The sequence below is a fragment of the Notolabrus celidotus genome, chromosome 6, assembly GCF_009762535.1.
Source record: "Notolabrus celidotus isolate fNotCel1 chromosome 6, fNotCel1.pri, whole genome shotgun sequence".
Classification (NCBI taxonomy): domain Eukaryota; kingdom Metazoa; phylum Chordata; class Actinopteri; order Labriformes; family Labridae; genus Notolabrus; species Notolabrus celidotus.
Window position 1 is genome coordinate 19,556,367 of NC_048277.1, and position 19,150 is coordinate 19,575,516.

The 19,150-nt window shown below is 40.6% G+C and overlaps 3 protein-coding genes across 3 annotated transcripts; 1 reads left to right on the top strand and 2 right to left on the bottom strand.

Moving 5' to 3' along the window:
- Positions 1 to 1,022: 1,022 nt before the first annotated feature.
- Positions 1,023 to 6,859, top strand: calub (calumenin b). Its single transcript, XM_034685922.1, has 7 exons — positions 1,023 to 1,125; positions 2,810 to 3,049; positions 3,261 to 3,454; positions 3,564 to 3,730; positions 3,823 to 3,883; positions 4,074 to 4,273; positions 5,525 to 6,859. Exons 2-7 carry the CDS (start codon positions 2,829 to 2,831, stop codon positions 5,627 to 5,629), a joined length of 948 nt encoding a protein of 315 aa, XP_034541813.1. The 5' UTR covers positions 1,023 to 1,125; positions 2,810 to 2,828; the 3' UTR covers positions 5,630 to 6,859.
- Positions 6,860 to 9,989: 3,130 nt separating this feature from the next.
- On the bottom strand, positions 9,990 to 12,091 carry LOC117814781 (flocculation protein FLO11-like). Its single transcript, XM_034686295.1, has 3 exons — positions 11,908 to 12,091; positions 11,804 to 11,824; positions 9,990 to 11,308 (listed from the first exon to the last, which is right to left on the bottom strand). The coding sequence occupies exons 1-3, from the start codon at positions 12,028 to 12,030 to the stop codon at positions 10,259 to 10,261; spliced, it is 1,194 nt and encodes a 397-aa protein (XP_034542186.1). The 5' UTR covers positions 12,031 to 12,091; the 3' UTR covers positions 9,990 to 10,258.
- Positions 12,092 to 12,773: 682 nt separating this feature from the next.
- LOC117813982 (cadherin-related family member 5) lies at positions 12,774 to 16,993 on the bottom strand. The gene is made up of 11 exons (XM_034685067.1): positions 16,903 to 16,993; positions 16,597 to 16,811; positions 15,162 to 15,218; positions 14,972 to 15,064; positions 14,699 to 14,785; positions 14,502 to 14,612; positions 14,198 to 14,368; positions 13,325 to 13,415; positions 13,133 to 13,239; positions 12,873 to 13,026; positions 12,774 to 12,787 (listed from the first exon to the last, which is right to left on the bottom strand). The coding sequence occupies exons 1-11, from the start codon at positions 16,991 to 16,993 to the stop codon at positions 12,774 to 12,776; spliced, it is 1,191 nt and encodes a 396-aa protein (XP_034540958.1).
- Between the last annotated feature and the right edge of the window lie 2,157 nt (positions 16,994 to 19,150).

The window sequence follows — 19,150 nt, forward strand, 5'->3', positions numbered from 1 at the left end:
GATTTTGATAACATGCCTGTGAAGTCTGACTTCTTGCACCATTAAAATACTTGTAGGCCACGAGTCATCATATCTTCCGCTCCATGAAACACGTTAATGCTCAGTAGTACACATACAATTGTGCTCAAAAGTTTATATATCCTGGCAGAATCTGTGATTTTTTTTGGCCATTTTTCAGAGAAAATTAATGATAGGAGAAACACTTTTTTTCCCCTCATGGTTAGTGGTTGGGTGAAGCAAAATTTTTATCAAACAATTGTGTTTACTCGTTTTATATCATAAAGACAACAGAAACTACCCAAGAAATCATGAATTCTGCCAGGGTATGTAAACTTATGAGCACAACTGTATGGTTCTTTAATGTATTTGGATTATACAAAAATGCCTTTATTTTCAATGGGCATGAATGCAGCTGGAACAGGTGCAACCCAATTATTTTAAAATATTAATATAACATTATAGTCATTATGGCCTTTAGAAACATGTTTTTTTGGGGGGAGGTGGGGTAGTTCACTGTAGGTCCCTGTGGCGCAGCCTAAGCTTTTGTCCTGAATGGCATTTTTTCCCCTTACATTACTTTTATACTTTAAGTAGTTCTGAAACCAATACTTTTACACTTTTACTTGAGTAAAAAGCTTGAGTTGATACTTGAACTTCTACAGAAGTCTTTTTAAACCCAATATCTATACTTCTACTTCAGTAATGAATGTGAATACTTTTGACACCTCTGGAAACCATGAATAAACATCGACTAATAAAAAGCATCTATACTGCAGTAAATGGTGTTTGGATTTTTTTGCACTTTTATTATCGAAAAGTTCTTATTGGAAAGATCTACTGTGGGGCTTACCTGTCGCAATCACTTGTGTGGCTGGATCATAGACTGTAAAAAATAGCTGGGGCTGGATTTGTGAATGAACTAGGTTTTGTTGACTTTGAGGACGTGGCGGTTCTTGGCCAATCCAATCATCGATGTTCTCTTGAAGTGGACCAATCAGCGTGCGACATGGCACTCTCCTTCTCGGCGTCTCATTGGCCAGCTGGCGTTCTGGCACAGGAAGTGCATGGGTGTGTTTCCGAGGGGAGGGTTTTAGACTCCATCAAATAACTTCCCTGAAGACACCGGTGAGTTCTCTTGGTAATTTCTAATTTGTAATGCAAATAATAAAGCAAATTATTTTGTTATATAAATCGCGATTATAAAGACGTAATGTAGGCAGTTATGAAGCGGCTAGTTTCTCTTTATCAGACGAGTAAAGCCACAGGTCAGCCGATACAAACTAACGGTACTCTGGGTTAGCCAGACTACTGTTGGTCACTAACCTTGATTTGAATGGTCACGTACATTTTCTTAAAACACTGCTGTCCTTGTTTTGTGCAATCTATGAACAGATCGTGTGAGAAAGTGAGAGCAGAGGCACTTTAGCGTCAAACTGTAAAGGAAGCAGTGACCATCGTCTCCAAGACAAAACATTTTTACTTCTTACAGCTACATCAACAATAAGCAGTGGTGGACAGTAACAAAGTGAATTTACTTGAGTACAGTACTTAAGTACATTTTTTGAGTATCTGTACTTTACTTGAGTATTATTTTTGGGGGATACTTATTACTTTTTTACTCCACTACATTTAGAAGACAATTATTGTACTTTTTACTCCACTACATTTCTATCAATGCTCTAGTTACTCACTACTTTTTTTTTTAAGTCAGCTCATGAATGTCCTTCTCTTTTCTGAAATCTGATCCCTAAGACAGTAAACTGTGTTTGTGTAGTTCTGTTTGACTCAGTGGTTTAGTCATACCTGTATATCGTGCATCTCCATGGTTTAATGTGAAGCAAACACAGAGCAGATTTCAGTCAGATCAGGCAGTTCATTTAGAGGTGGTAATGATGGCTGTAATTCTCCACCTGAGCACCCATGGCCATATCTTCAGCCCGTGTTAGAGGTTTTTGAAATGAACAATGATATGTATCGTTTGAAATGTTCACCCTGTTTCCCACTCTGCCCAAACATACAAACATTCACAGTCCAATCTGAGAAAGCGTGTTGAGCTACGTAACATTTCTTTAACTCCAGATGAACATTTCAAACTAAGTTGTATGTGCTTGGAGTAACTTAGTGTCTGTTTTTATTCCATGGTATAGTTTTTAGAGATTTCAAGTAATGGTTTCTAGATAAACATGATGTAACAGAATGTACTCCTATGTATTCATGACTGCCCTCATGCTTTGTGAAAATACAACGTTTTGAGATATTTTAAAAAGTACTTTGAATACTTAAGTATTTTTAAAAGCAAGTACTTCAGTACTTTAACTCAAGTAATAATCTGAAAGAGCAACTTTCACTTGTATCAGAGTAATATTTGACCTGGAGTATTTATACTTTGACTTAAGTAATGAAGCTGTGTACTTTGTTCACCACTGACAAAAAGGTTGTTTGCTTGTAGTACCAAGCATATTTGTATCACAAATTTATTTTTCTGAAAGTAGTAAAGTTAAAGGGAATGCAGTTCAAAAGTACCCCCGTCTTTAAGACGACCCGCAGCACCCATGTGAAACAGTTTACGCATGTAGTCTACAACAAGGTAAGAACAAACAGGGAACTGTTACAGGATTAGCTTGGCAATACACATCTCACAGTCCGAGTGTTTGTTTGCACTGAGTCACACTCTGGTATGTGCATAGTTAAGAAGTCTAAGATGTTATCTGCACTAACAGGAAAGTGACATACTATATTCATTAGGATAGATAGGATTCACTTTCAGTCATCATGACTTTTATGTTGTCTTTTTGTATCCCTCGTCCAGAAAGCTCTTTTCAAACAGGATGGAGCTGCGTCCACTTGTTATGTGCTTTGCTCTCTGTGTGGTTTATGCCACCAGTAAACCCACAGAGAAGAAGGACCGAGTTCGCCATGATGAACCCCTCAGCAACAGAGAGCATGATGATGGAGAGAGTTTTGACTATGACCATGATGCCTTTCTGGGACAAGAAGAGGCAAAAACCTTTGACCAGCTCACGCCCGAGGAGAGCAAGGAGAGGCTCGGGTAAGCTTCATGTGTCCTTAAAAGACTTGATTTAAGTGAAGTCAATAGCAGGAAGTTTTTAAATTCTTCAACATATCGAGTGGTAGTAGACATTTGTAGCTGAATAATTGGAGTAGTTTTTGTGTTCCTGTTGTAATGACCTAGTTTCACACCAGGAAGTTCATGAGATAACAAGCTGAACGTTTGCCAAACTGATTTCATTCCTTGACAGCATGCTTGTTGAACGTATCGACGATGATAAGGACGGCTATGTGACAGTTGAGGAGATGAGGAAATGGATCAAGCACTCTCAGAAAAGGTGGATCTATGATGATGTGGATCGACAGTGGAGGAGTCACGACCTCAATGGGGATAATCTGGTTTCCTGGGAGGAGTACAAAAACGCCACATATGGATACATTCTTGGTATGACTGCAAACATTTGATGTATCCATGACATGTTACCTTAATAAACACATGTTCCCTTTTACCCTACATGCACACACTATATGAAGCTGTGTTCTGTGACTTGCAGATGACACAGACCCTGATGATGGCTTCAGCTACAGGCAGATGATGGCTCGTGATGAGAGGAGGTTCAAAATGGCTGACGAAGACAATGATTTGAAAGCCAACAAGGAGGAGTTCACAGCCTTCCTTCACCCAGAGGAGTACGATCACATGAAAGACATTGTAGTGCTGGTGAGTCACAAACACACAACTCATATAGCTGTTAAGCTAATTAACTACATTTTACTTTTATTCTCACATTCTTTCTTTTCTTCTTTTGATAGGAAACTATGGAAGACATTGACAAGAATGGAGATGGTTTAATAGATTTAGACGAATACATAGGTGAGTTCTTAGAAACCATTGTCATTCTAGTTTCATAATTCAGGACCGAGAGAGATAACAGAATTTTGAAATGTTAGGAAGAATGAGTATTGCAAATCGCATTAGGCCCTCTTACAAAATAAGCATTTTTGATAATGTGTTGCAACATCCTGTCCCTCACTCAGCCTGTTCATATTTCTCTGTCTTCAAGGCGACATGTACAATCAGGAAGGAGATGCCTCAGAGCCCGAGTGGGTAAAGACAGAGAGGGAACAGTTTACTGAGTTCCGAGACAAAAACAAAGATGGGAAGATGGACAAAGAGGAAACCAGGGACTGGATCCTGCCCAGTGACTACGACCATGCCGAGGCTGAGGCTAAGCATCTAGTCTATGAGTCAGATTCAGACAAGGTACGTGGTGTCATACTCCACATTGTTTTCAAATGTTTTCAGGGAACAAGTTGTCTTCGTGAAGTTTGAAGTTTACATTTCATAAATACTGTGGGGGAGCAGCACTGAATGTGAGTGCATGAGTTATTCATGTTTGACAGTGTTTATATGGTAAGTACACAAGTCTATTTGAATTACAACACTGCAGGACTGTAACATACTACCTTTTCTTACAATCTATATACAAGTTGTTATGAATGCCTTCATATGGTGGCACCCCTGTGTCTTGCTGACCCAGGCAGATAATGTAAAAAAAAGTGCTCTTTGCTGACAGTGACTTTCTCTCACTCTAGTCCCTGGCCCAATTTGAATGTTTATTACCAGCCCATTTAGACATTATGATCTGACCTTATTACATCTGTAACAAAGCTGTAGTGTGTTTGATGTGTAATTTTTTATGATGAAAAATAAGACATAGGGTGCATCTCAAAGCTCATAACGTCCATCCTTGCGTCGTTTCCTTGCGTCTTAGCCCAGCCCACCAGAGATGCGAGGAAATGAAACGGGAGGAGAGAGGGAACAGGGAGATTTGTATTTAGAGAAATGAGACGTCCTCTCCTCCGGAGCGTCACGTAAAGCGACGTCAGTTTTGGATGACAGCTTTAACAGCTGTTTGTGTCTGCACACGTGTTCAATGATATAACTCTGATCAATATTACCAGTAACAGAGCTCTGTCTCTGTGTTTACCTGTTTAACAAACACCTGCAAATGAAGAGAATCTGCTCTCTGTTTATTCTGTCCTGAAGCATTATGGATCGATTCACCGGTAAAATGCCTCATTATTAAATTATTTATTACATTAAGGGGAAATATTTAGCTGTATATAATGACTGTTTTAAGGTCAGAGTTTTTTCTATTATTAAACTAAAGTGATGTGAAGTTTTAGAGAAGTCCGAGCCGCTGCAGCGTCCAATCAGTGAGTGATATTTGATAAGGGGGCGTGTCTGTCAGAGAAAATACTTCCTCGAAGTCTGCTCTCGTGTTTCCTCGATTAATCCTCCTCCGATCAGCGTTAAGAGCTTTGGGACGCAAGTTAAAATGGCGCGTCAGTAAGTACTTCCATTTCGGCCGAGGAGAGAGGAGCGAGGAGACTGCAGTTTAGAGCTTTGAGATGCACCCATATTGTCTGCACCTAGTTACATCATCAATGACATAACAAGTTAACCCATGTGTCGTTAATAAACACAAGTTACCCTCCCTCCCTCCATCAGGATGGCCGTCTGACCAAATCAGAAATAGTGGACAAGTACGACCTGTTTGTGGGCAGCCAGGCAACCGACTTCGGAGAGGCCCTGACTCGGCACGACGAGTTCTAACAACTTGCCTCCCTGCAAAGACTCTGTACTCTGTACTCTTGTATACCACCTTACTACTTGGACAGTGGATGGAGTGCTTCAGACATGATGAGCTCCCCTAATCCAGTGCCATGGACAATAATTTATTTGATTTCTTGAACATGTCCCATTGTACACAAGATAACATTCTCCTTGATGTGTACTCGCTCGACCAGTGTGCCCTCATGCTCGTGTGCTTAACAGTGGGACATATCACCAGACTTTTTTTTCTGCTTCCACATACTAAATCTGCCTCTTTCAGGTGAAGGATAAACAGTGTTAGATTAATTTTGTCTTCAAAAAGAGGGTTTTATGAAATGGCCATGTCTTGTTTCAAAACCGTGGTGGAGAAAGTTTAGGCAGAATAATTTATCATAGCATTATGTTTTTTGGATGCACTGGACTGCAAAGAGAAACTAATTTCTCAGCATTATAATTTGCTCTACTCTTCTGTATTTTCATGTAACCAGACCCAAACCAAAACTCTAGTTTCTGATTCACTTTCAATTTGTGTTCATGTCTTTATTCAAACTTATTAGCTTTTTTTAGCCAGATGCTTTGATCAAGGAGCAAATAGTGAATTTCAACTACAATGAAGACCATGTAGACTAGTGCAATACAGTGCCATCAGTGGGACCACACTTTTTACTTCTCTGGTCCAAATAGCATCCAAGTTAACGCGGATTGTGCTATGTGTAAGTTGAAGGAATCAAGATGAACTCAGAGACTGATGGATGCAAAATCATTGAAGCTGCCTGACTTATTTTTTCTTCTTATCTAATAGTGTGTCTGTGTGTGTGAATCTGTGTGTGTGTATATATACCCGATGAGTGCTTTCCCCTTTTTGAAGTGTTATGTTTTGTGTTTTGTTTCATTCAAATGCACTAAAACTAAATTTTGTGCCAAGCAAAAATATTTTCCCTATTTTGTAAGCAGTTTGAAAAAAAGAGCTTTTTCCCTTCAATCACTTTTCCATTCTCAATTTGTTAGACTTGTTATTTCACTCCTACCATTTATAACCACTTTCGAAAATTTTTATGGTATACTATTATGTATATGATAATGTTTTTTTACAGGCTCACTGCAGCAACCAGTCTTTCACGAGTGACTTTATTGTACATAAGTTGTTGGTCTGCAAATGGAGCACCCTAAAAATCAGGTCCAGTTTTTTTGTCATTGGGAGTGTCTCAATAAAAACAAATACAATTGGAACTTTTAGTCTACTGTTTTCTTTTGGCTTGAAACAATATTGGTCAGAAATCATCACATGGGTTTCACAAGCCACACTATCTAAAAACAGCTCCTCATTTCACATAATTACATTAAGAAGAGTCCCACGGGGCACTGGTGGCCTAGCGGTCTAAGTGCCCCACATACAGAGGCTACAGTCCTCGTCGCAGGGGTCGCCGGCTCGATTACCGGCCGGTCGACCATCTCCTGCTTCCCACATTTCCAGTCTCTCTTCAGCTGTCCTATCAAATAAAGGCAAAAAAAAAAGAAGCCCACATTGTTGAAAGTTGTCTGTTTTATGTCAGAATCCCTTCAAATACTCTCCTTAAGCCCAGCTTTTCTTCCTCCAAAGGAAGTGTTTCTTCCTGCTGTACTCCAGGCCGTTGGCCCACTGACCTCTGCACTGTTGTTCCTGGCCTTTTTCCCCTTGACCATCTCTTTCAGCATGATTCATTGCCTCGTTATCTTTCTATGATAAATCTGGGATAAGAGATTTAATTTTTAAGATATTAAAGATTAAGAATCACGCCTGTCTACATGTTTTGCTATCGTAACAGGCTGGTGTAACCTGATTAAACCTATGACCTTAACACAAGCCATATCACAGTCCTAGCTCTTCCCCAGTTCTGACCAGACTGGGGAAGAGCTAGAAAATCACCAGTAGGTTATATAAACAATCGAGATAGCCATTTATCAAATGTAAATTAACAAAAAATAACAAAATAGTGCAATAGATTTTATTTCTTTAATCAGTAACAGGTTATTTTGTGAAACAAAATTGGTTACCAAACACCTCCTAGTATTTGACTTAGTTCAGTGGATGCTCCTTTCTGTAAATCCAATGAGATGAGAGGCAAATACTGGGACAATAATGAAGGCTTAAACAAAGCTGCTCCCTGAGCTGCTAGCATGCAATAGCATTGACTCTCCATTACCAACAGTTTACAGCTCCTCCAGGGCATTGTTGTTTTACATGAGTCCAGCACACAGACTCGAGTCCAACACAAATCCTGATTTTTGGGACTTTATTTGACTTTGACTCCAGTGCTGATGATGTGCTCTTGACCTCGAGCATTGACCATATTCAGCCTCTGAAGATGGAGAGAAAGACAGGCTTCTTGACTGATACAACCGTTTTGTTAGTTTGTTTGTTTAAGGCCATAATAATTGATCTAGTTTTTAGAACAGCTGGCACATGTGCCCACCATATCCTGATTAAATCATGTACATAGTCTCAGTGACATCATTCATTGGTTTCTGAGAGTAGTTTAAAGCTAAACAATAGTGGTGGCCATATTGGAAATGCTAACTCAACCTTACTTTGGATCACCTAGAAACAGACAAAGAGGTGGAGCTGAGGAAGGTCATAAGCCTCCTGGCAAACTGCTTCATTACGCCCACCTTTCAGTAAACTCAGCCTCGCCCCTAAATATGCAAATCTATGCATATCTTGTAGTCTTGATATCTTAAAACGAGTTATTAAAAAAATTCGGCCCCTTAAAAAGAAATTATCTATTCTGCTGAAAAAGGGTAATTTGAACCAGGTTGAAAACACATTTAATTTTGCTGTACAAATAGGCATTTTAACATGAGTGTTAATGGAGATTTCTTGGCATTTGCAGGCAATCTCAAGTCTCTTTTGCACTTCTGCAATGGCTTCTTTTTAACATCAGAGGTTGGTCTTCTCCTGCTTGCAAGTTTGCATGCTGTCTTGTTCGGGGACTCTCCCTATCTATTGCCCTTAGTAGTGTGACACCCCAACAGTTGGAGCACACCCTCAGGACAATCTTTCATTCTCAACTGGCTGCCATCCCACAGGCACTGTCCAAGACCCCAACAGGCATGTCACCTAGGACAGCCCTTCAGTGTCCACAGTCTTTAGCATCTTAGAGCCAATCTAATCACATCAGGCACCCTGCCACTGAGGAGCCTCTTGACTATCAAAACTTCTGCCGGGAATAAAGGTAAAGTTTCCCCTCGATCTTTGATCACTGTCTCTCCATCATGAGACAAGATGGTTAGTGTACTCTTTCCAGCTCAACAATATCCTTGGGCCTGGCCTGCCCTGCTGAAGAAAGGAGGGCACAAGGCCAAGCCCTCCTTTCCCCTCCTGAGTCGTCTACAACTTTTCCAGGACTTCCTTGAGGCCAACCCTAAGTCCTTCATCTAAGCTTCCCTGTTTTTGCTTCTTCAACCCAAAAAGTCCCAATCCTCATAGTCACCCGGTAACTGTTCGCTGCTTCTAGAGACTCCCTGGGCTGACCAAGCTCAAAGAGCTTTTCCTTCCCAAAAGCCCTCTGGACACAACTCCTAGCAGCTGCTTCCTCAGTGAAGGCTTGAAACATGGCCCACTCAGATCCCTTGTCCTCAGCATGTGACCCAGCCTCGATAAGTGGCAGAGATAACATTGGTGGTTATGGCTAATTTTTTGGAGCAGAGAAAGAGTTCCTGTCTAGATCATGGTCACAACCATCACAAGCCCAGACAATTAAATAAACCAAAATCACTTCTTATCTTCATCCCCATACAAACATTGTGAACAGCACAAGCCCTCTTCCCTCTGCTTTTGGAGACTAGTTTTCCCCTGCCCATAACACTCATGTGTTTTATTCATTTTGCTTTAATAACTAGTCTTAGCTCATTGGTTGTATTAGACAATAAATTTAATTTTCAAAGAAAAAACTGAGGCAGCTTGAAAAGTAGGCATCACAAAATAATCAATGCTGCAGTATACTTTGTGAGAGTTCAGAAAATACCCTGCAGCTATTCAAAGGATAAATCCACATGGGTCTTCACAGGGCACTAAACTGCTGCTGACAGATGATCTGTGTTGTTCTTTAACTCTTTAGAAAAGCATTTTCTACTCTACATGATTTTCTGTGGATTTCCCTTTTCAAAAACTCCCACACACGCTCTTGAATTATACGTAAACATTTTCATTGGTATCTGACTGATGAATACTTCTTTCAGGCTGCTCTACTTGTACGAGCCTTGTGATGGGTTAGTGTGTAGTAAGTAGTACATATTTTTTCACAGTGCATTCAAGGTTACTCATCCCAGTCTTTTAGGTTTACTTTATAAGTTAAAAATGGAACACCATTACACCGTATAATGTGTGTTGGTAAATGTTTATGTTTTCATGTACATTACACACTGTGTGAATATACAGAATGCACGTCTTCTCCTCTGTGGTCCATGTGCTGCATGTCTTGTGTTCATATTTTGTCCTCTTACTTGTCTCAGATGTACCTACAGTACAGAAGAACCTCTGGTGTTTCTTTCTTGTCGTGTCCGCTGTCCGTGTCATCCCTCTTCACAGAACTTCCTCCATTCGGAGCCATCCACTCCGTCACTCTCAGTGCCTGCGATATCATAGTGACATCACTTACTAAATGTGATAAAAATGGGATTACAACGAGCCATCACTCTCAGCAGCTCTTCTTCGTCTGGCGCTAACTCATCATCCTCATCCTCAGCCTCACTGTTCTTGTTCGCATCCTCATCTCCCAGGAAACCATCATCCTCCTCCCCCGGCCGATGGCTGTCCTGTGTGTTTTGTGAGTTAACGGATGGCCCTCTGTCCTCAGATGCACTGCCGGTGTTTGCTGCCCCAGCATGATGTTCCGGTGTGTCTAGTGACGTGCAAGGTTCATTTGCTTCCATGCTTTGACTCGTACTTGTTCGCTCTGGTGTTTCTGGGGGTGTGTAAAGGGGAGAAGTATCTACTTGTACCAGCTTGGCTTTTACAGGGGGGAGCTCTGGGGTTGGTGGAGGGGTGCTTGTCTGCTTAGGGAGGGGCGAGGACAGCAAAGGTGAGTATGGTGGTGTCTTCACACGAGGTTTACGGTTTATGGGTTTGTCTATTTCTGCAGAAGCAATTCGTGCCTGACTGTAAGGAATGCTGGATTGAGAGGAAGGGCTGGTTACAGGATCAGCCGGGTCAGCAGGGTCAGCAGGGTCATCGGTCATTGTTTGTGTTGTTTGTGAATCAGGAAAATTGTAAGGGAGAGTGCTTGTGGTATCACGGGTTGTAGAGCTAGATCTGGTGCTCGGTAGCTCCTCTGGAGGCTCAGGGGAACTGTCTGTTGCCAACACAAGGTTTTCATTGGATAGAGCCATTTCTCGAGTCAAGAGAATGGGGCTCACATCCACCATTGCTAGATGAAAGGTGGGTGAACTGCAGGAGCTTTTGGTTGGTGAAGAATCAATATTATTGAAGATCACGGGGCTAAGCACGGGTTCAATAGGGATGAAGCTGGTGTCTGATGCAGCAGTTGTTCCAGTTGGAGCAGCTCCTTGGCATGAGGGAGGGTCTTGTTGAGAGTAGCTGCTGGGGTTGTCTGTGAAACTGAAGGAAGGATTGCAGGTCCCTAACTCTTCACTGGAGAAGGGTTCTTCCTCCATTTGCTGCATGGAACTACGGTGACTCAACTGTAAGCAATCATGGATTAAACATTTAGAAACAACAACCAGTGCTCAATTATCAAGGAGAGGCTAATTGGTGATCATAGTTCAGTGTGCCAGACAGTGTATAGAAACGTTCATGTCTTTCAACAAGTAACATGTGAGTAATTTAATTACAATTACAAGGTCCCACTTATTATTTGCATACACGATTTTGACCACATCCCATGGCCTTTGTTAGTGGATGGAGCCACACATTTGTTGTGTGGATGGTTTGGTTGTTGAAAGGTGAAATTTTAGGGCACATAAAAATGAGAAAACTCAATCCACTAAGACCACAATGTCAAGACAAAGGCTTTAGATACAATAAGTTGGACCTTGTGTTTAGAATATTTTAAGCAGGACTTAATAAACTAAGGTAGTAGTTATTCTAGAAAACGTTATTGGGAAATGGAGATTGAGGCTATAGATTTGGACGGTAGAAGGATGAAAATTAGCCCCAATTAAGAATAGATTACTCACCAATTGGAACCAGCGTAAACTCTGTGGGATTACATGAAGGGCAGACCATTAAGAAACTCACCAACAAATCTACTCCTCTATATTGTAAAGATTAAGGATCTTACCACGTTAGGGTGTTTCCCCTGAGCCACACAGCCTCTCTCTAATGGGTCCATCTGTCCCTTATGTCTCCTCCTCAGCCATATCACCATATACAGGAAACTTCCAAACACAGTCATGAACACCATGCTCAGAAACAGCGCTTTACCAATGGTGCAGCCGGTCAGACGCTCTTCAACCAGTGCACCATAAGGGACTGCAGAGTAAACACATGTTCAGAGATGTTCATTCAGTCTGCCAGCTCATTATTTATAAGTGTCTAATGTGAGTTTGTGAAAGTGTGTCCTTACTTGGTTGTCCATCAGATAACACCTTCACCAGTACAGTGGCAACAGTGGTATCGCCTGTCTCCTGGTCAATGGCCATGACCTGAAACATGGTTTAACTTTCCATCATATGCTTGCCATCTTAATTTTGTCTTTAATGGTTGTGTGATTATGAGAGAAGACATAATTTAGGCATGAGTAATTAGTCAATTTACTCAATTTTGTTTTGAGTAAAATACTTTTGGCATTTAGTGAAATGTTTCTTTGCGTAATGAAATATTTGTGCAGTTGACCCATAGGGCCACCTTAGCTGTCACTGGACAACATTATAATTCATTACATCACTTGCAAGGACTTTTAATTAAGACTTGAATATTCAAAATGTTAAAATAAGTGTAGTTTTCACTGAGACTTACCTCGAGAATATGCTTCTGCTGTGGTTGGAGATGATCAGTCCATGCAATCAAAAGACCATCCTGTGTGATTCTGTAGATGTCTGTGTGGTTGGATGTTGGACTGAAGGTGTAGTAAATCATAGGATTGAAACCCTGTCAGTTTGTAGAGAGAAAGGAAGTAATGGGTAACTGTACATCACATTAAAACATTCAGCATTTCAGCACTATTAGAGTATATGCCATGTGTTTGTGAAGTGCATACATGGTTAAAGTCTTGATCTTGAACATGCAACATCAATGCTCTGTTGCCGTAGGTATTGACAAGAGAAACAGGGCTCTTCCCTCCAGTCACAAAGCCTTGATATTCAGCCATTTCAAACTCTGGAAGAAACTGGTTTACAGCCACAAATCGGACCAACACAGTAGCAACAGAATACTTCCTGGGGTCGTCATCTTGATAAGCCTGGATGCATAACAGTCACAAAGGCACAAAGACAACAAAAGGAGATCCATTTATAACAGAAACTGAGGATATCTGCTCTGTGGCTAACTCTGAGTATGAATCTCACCATGATTTGTAGGGGCACCAATGGAGTTAAGAGTCTGTCCATCACCCCATGAACCAGTCTCATCTCGCCCGTCTCTCTGTCTATCAGGAAACGCCCATCATCATCTCCTACCGTGAACAAAAACCCAGTATCAGATGATCGCATGTATCCACATTACATTTTAAATTTAACTTGCTTCAGCATGTGTGGTACCTGAGACAATGGCATAACTGACTGGTGAGTTAAGTCCTCTGTCTCCATCCACTGCATGAATAGGACCAGGAAAGAAGTCAAGCACAATGTCCTGCAACACCACATACATTAACAAATCAGATCCATGGCAATCCATGTCAAACAAAATACACTTAGGATCTCTGGATTGAGGGATAGGATGATGGTTAGAAAGTCGCCAATAATATTTAAGTTTTTAACCATTAGGGCCTGTGTCATTGAGTGATGTTATGTCAAAGTCAGGAAAGGGTGGGACTTCTGATTTGACAACTTTGACAACTTTGACAAAAATGATTGCAGAAGAGAAACTAACCAGACTTATTTTTTCTAGGTTATAGTTTCCATGTCTTGAGCTGCTTCTACTACTAGTAACAGGTTGTGTTTTTATGCTTTCTTTGTAGAATCCCTTTGAATAAAGGCAAATGTGAAAAATACAAAGCGGTCTTCAGAAACAGACTTATCGATCCATAAGACAACTTTTAAGACCTAGCAACAGTAGATGCTAATAAGTAATGCTTCAAAATTGAGGTCATTGGAGCTACCAGCACAAAAAAACATTGTTAGTTCACACAGGCCCTAAAGCTCCTGTAAGGAACTTTTGATTTGTGTTGACATTGGCGCCTCCAAGGTTTTCACTTGTAACATGAGAAAAATCGTTATTCATACCTCTGTATACAAAACTATTACAGTATAAGATTCTGTGTAACAGTAAGATTTAAACTGAGATTTATTTATGTTCTATACCAGTGGATTTTGTAAACTTTGTAAACTTTTAACATCTATAAGAGATTTAACAAAACTAGGATAAAAGCCTCTTTTTTTTTAACAAGGACTGTGCGTAATTTCTCTACTGACCTCTTCCCCCTCTGTGACATTGACAGCGTAAACCGGACTGGCACATATACGACTGGTTTCATTTTGGAGAAGAAGCATGCACGGCAGGAACTGTGGGTACTGGTCATCTCCATCCAGGACGAAGATGGTAATGTTGGTGCTGGTATTATAGCGCTCAGCGGTAGTCATTTCCTGAGTCAAGATTTTTTTCAGGGGATAATACATACGGTGGGTCAAACAGATTTGAGGTACAGTAATGTTTTGAAAATTGAGAATTGATAATGTGAGGGTACAATTCAAAAGAAATTTGTCGTACTTGGCTTACCGAAGCGTGGATGGTGACACTGAGCGAGGTTTTGGTCTCATAGTCAAGAGGCTTGGACAGGATCACCTCTCCACTGTTGGGGAGAACGACCTTAAAGTACTCTGCATCGGGCTGAAAGAAAAACACAGACAAGCACAGGAAGCATGGTCCTGTTTTTGAGTTTTTATTGCTTTTCAGGACAAAAGACTAAAACTTACTGATGTCTGGTCAATGGAGTAAATGATCTTATCGTTATCCGCGTCTGTGGCTAGAACAGTAAAGACCACAGTGTTCACTGGAGTCAGCTGGAGCACACACAGAGAGAGAAACATTTTAAAAGTTAAATCTTACGTATTATGTGTGTGTGTGTGTGTGTGTGTGTGTGTGTGTGTGTGTGTGTGTGTGTGTGTGTGTGTGTGTGTGTGTGTGTGTGTGTGTGTGTGTTTGTGCATATACAGATTTGTATGCATGTGTTTCTGTCCGTTTCTTACCTCACTGACCGAAAGAGAGTGTACAGTGTTTGTGGAAAACACAGGGGAATTATCATTCTCATTGAGAATCTCCACCATGATTCTGTACACACTCTAAAACAGCGACAATAAAAAGACACATGCATGCAAAAGTTTGAATTCAGCATGACATATTGAAGAGTTATGAGTAAGATTAGGGATCAATGAGTACCTGAAATGTGTCCTCTTCATAACACGACAAATCAGCTTTTAAAAAAGGACCCTGGGCCTATGAGACAGGACATCAAAGACACGAAAACAGTTATAAAGATACAAAAAAAAGCTTTAGTAAGTACGATCATGAGTGTGATACATTGGTAAAAAAAAAATTTATTGAGGTGTGTATCATGACAAAGCCTTGACAGAGGAAAAACTTGTTTTACTGCCTGGCAGTGGCCTGTCCAGAGGGGTGGCCAAGGGTGGCACTGGCACCCTTTGAAATCCAATTGGCCACTCCAGGGGCCACCCCAAAATCCTAAACTATGATTGGCTGTTTGCCTTGTGGGGTTTCTGTTAAAATCTATAATTTGGGATGAGTTAAAAGGCTGACAGTAGATTTCTTTATTAGTGCCCTCAAATGTGACTTTGAAAAAACGTCTTTTTAAGACCTTAAAGAATTAAGCTTAGAAGATTTGTGCCACTCTGTCATGTTTTTTTTTGAAGTAAAAGGGAAAATAGAAACTGTTTAATACTTGAATGAAAGTAGGTTGTGAAGACAGAAAGGGTAAATGTTATTTATTTGTAAATGCACTGGCCACCCCTGCCTATGTGAGAGCCTCAGTTGGGCCACCCCGGTCAAAAAGTTCTGGACACGTCCCTGCTGCCTGGTTCCAAATTGAAAACTCAAATGATAGAATTATGTCCTGGCTATCGTTTTGTATTTGTTTTGCACTCTCATATTTCCTGCTTCAAATGAGTTTTCATTTTGCCCCTAATTTGCCTTATTTAATGTCCCACAGCACAGAAAATGTCATATTGTGACACACTGAGGGCCCTCTTTTAAAGATCTAAAGCGCATGGCACAAAGTGAATCAGGGCACGTTGGAATACTTTTCGGCTAGTTAAGCGCTAACCAATCTGGGCACTTAGTGAGGCGCAGGGAACGAAAAATTGGGTTAAATCCCTTCATTACTCATAGTTGTGCTTTGGGAATAATATCCATCAAACTTAAATCATAGTGTTACACTACCCCTCATTGTAACATGCTAAATATGCCACAGAAAATTGAATATAGCAAATAAAGTAAATGAGGAGGTTTTTTGTTTTTTTAAGGATTAGATGACAGAGGTAGTGACATAGAGATGGAGAGAGAGAGAGAGCTAATCTTATTGACCCTGTAAAAGCTGCCATGATGTAAGACAGCTGACATGGGAGAGGATGAGGGTAAGAGAGATTGTGTCCAGTCCAAGAACGAGGTTACAATGGTCCAATCTCTGATAGTTTGTTCTTTACTTAGTCTCAACTTCTTTATTGCACCCCCACACAATTACAAGCATTGTCCTAACTCAACATAATGGGATTTCAATCCGTAATCCTTGCATTGTATTCAAGGCTCTGATAATGGGAAAGTGCCAACGCTCAGGTCAGTGTTTCAGTTGTCTCTTTACCTCTCTGTCCAGGATCTTGTCAGCTGATGTGTTGAGCCGGATGTATCTCTCGTCCAAGAAGAACCAGGCAGCATCCTTTCCATCCAGCCTCCAGTGAACCCCCTCCATCCTGGTGTCGGCCATGAGCTCAGTGACAACCTCTCCCCAATGGCTGTTTTCTCTGATTGTTGCAAATACATCCTGACCATCCAAACATCCACCCCACCCTGACATTCCTGTCAGCAAACACATATTCAGAAGGTAAGAAACCCATCTCTTTTGGCAAAGACCTGCTCTCTAATGTGAACATACACAGAGTGTCTGTACCTGTTGACGTGTGCAAACACAGGAGCACCAGCAGTGTGCTGACTAAAGCTTTGGCCAGAAACAAATCCCATTTCAGTTGAGTGGCGGCCATTCCTGGGCTCAGTCAGGCCTCAGGAACCAGATCTTTCTAAGTGCAGAGAGGGAAAACAAACACAGGTAATTAAACATGCTCATCCTCTCCCCTTCAATGGTATGAATGAGTGGGCTGGACTCAGCTTTGCCCTTTTGCCTTGATGCCAGCACATCTTAAGAGTCAGCGTATGGTTAAGACCCTCTTTTAATGTGCAGAGTTGAACACACACTCTTTGACCTGTCGTGTAATTCCATCAAATCCCCTTTAAGTATGTTTCTGCCTTTCCCAGTTTAAGACAGCAAATGAAACACGAGACATGCTGTCTTTCTGCTCACAAGTTTCTCTGTTGTGAATTTTCTTTATACCCTTGCCTGCCAAAGTCTCTTCGGTAAAGGAACTAACTTTAGACTGCTAATCTTAAGGTTCTAAAAGAAACCTTGGCAGGGTCTTAATGTAACACTGTAATCATGGATGTTTAATTCCCCACACGCACTAAAACTGAATGAGGTTTTAAAAAAGTCATAACAACTAAGCAACAACTATTCCTTAAAAAAACACCTTTCCCGCTGTAAATGGAAGGTAAATAAATAGACACACTTTTACACATGTTAAGTATTCATTAATACCAAAACAGAAAATATTCAATCTGTCCCTTGATGGACTGACCTGTTGCTGTCAAACCCTCTGCGGCTCATCAGTCAGCCTCCATATCATCCTGACTTGCGATGAAAGTAACATCTCTGATTCCCAAAGTCCGAAAAAGACTCCAAACCCCTCTTAGAAAGACAGACTGAGGCTTCAAAGAAGAACCAAAGTGACAACAATCGATACTACACATACACACATGCATTCACACGCACACTAACATACACACTGACCCCTGCCTACATACATTAAGGGGCAGACAGCAGCTTATGGTGTGTATCCTGGGATAAGTGTCAGCCCTGAGGCTAAAGCCTGGGGCGGGGCCTACCTGGTCAGAGACAAAGACCGAGCCAATCAGATTAGACTGTCAGTGAGGTAAGGAGGCCAAGTGAATTTAAGAGATTTGTCTGGCTCTAAGAAATCTGGTGTTCATCAACAGTTTACTATATAGTCAAAGCTCAACAGTCAGTGTCCATTCAGCTCATGTTCAAGTTGTATTTCATAGTTGTCAAAACAGAACAAGAAATGTTCAGAGCTTTAGTAAATATAAGTCTTTATAAATCATATATTTCACTTACTTCTTGTAATTAGAACTTGCTAATAAAAAAACAGAGTAATGTAATTGTATTATGCAGTCTGCTCCTGTTGGATTTGTTCATTCCCTAATTGGTCCTGACATGGGATTAGCAATTAAACATGGCTGTACACCTTCTCAAGATTAACCTACATCCTTTTTCACACTTGCCCTAGCATGTACAGCCCCACACAAACATGAAGAGACACAATTACAAGTGTGTGTCTTCAAATATCTCCTGTGATGAAAGCTGGCATCTGACTATACACAAGAACTGTTTTGGTTAACGACGGCATGTGAGTGGTTTCCATTGTTAAAAAAGTGCAGGGTGGGCAGGTGTGTTTGAGGACTGAAGTTTGCCCAAGGGAAAGGTTGAACAACAGTCTGTTTCATATTTTACATGTTGAAGATGTTTCAAGCTGAATTTAGATTAACGTTGAGAAAATGAAGACTGAGGTTGTAATAATAGTCTTAAGTCCGCAGAAGTGGATTTATTAAATGTGTATGCTGTGCTTGGATATGACCACTGGATGTCAGCAGAGATGTGGTTAAATAAGAGGAAGTGGTGAGAAATGGGGTTTTTGTTTTGGTGAAACCTTGATATGAAAATCCATAAAAACTGAGCTTACCATATATCAACAACCGCTGGTAAGAGTAACCAGTTTAGAGCAGGGGTTCCCTGCTGGTCAGGACCCCCTGGAGGGTCGCGAGACACAGATGGGGAGTCGTGAGATGTCTTCCAGAATGTTTTCTTTTTTTTTTAAGTTATTTAAAAATATGTATTATTTATTTTTGTTTATTTACCTTGTTTTCTTATGTTTATCTTCCTTTTTGTTTGCACTGTTTATTATTATTGTTTTATTTATTTTAATTTATTATTTTTTTCTTCTCTTTGTTGGTTTTGAATTACTTATATATAATTTGTTAACTTGTGGTGAACAAAGAAATACACAATA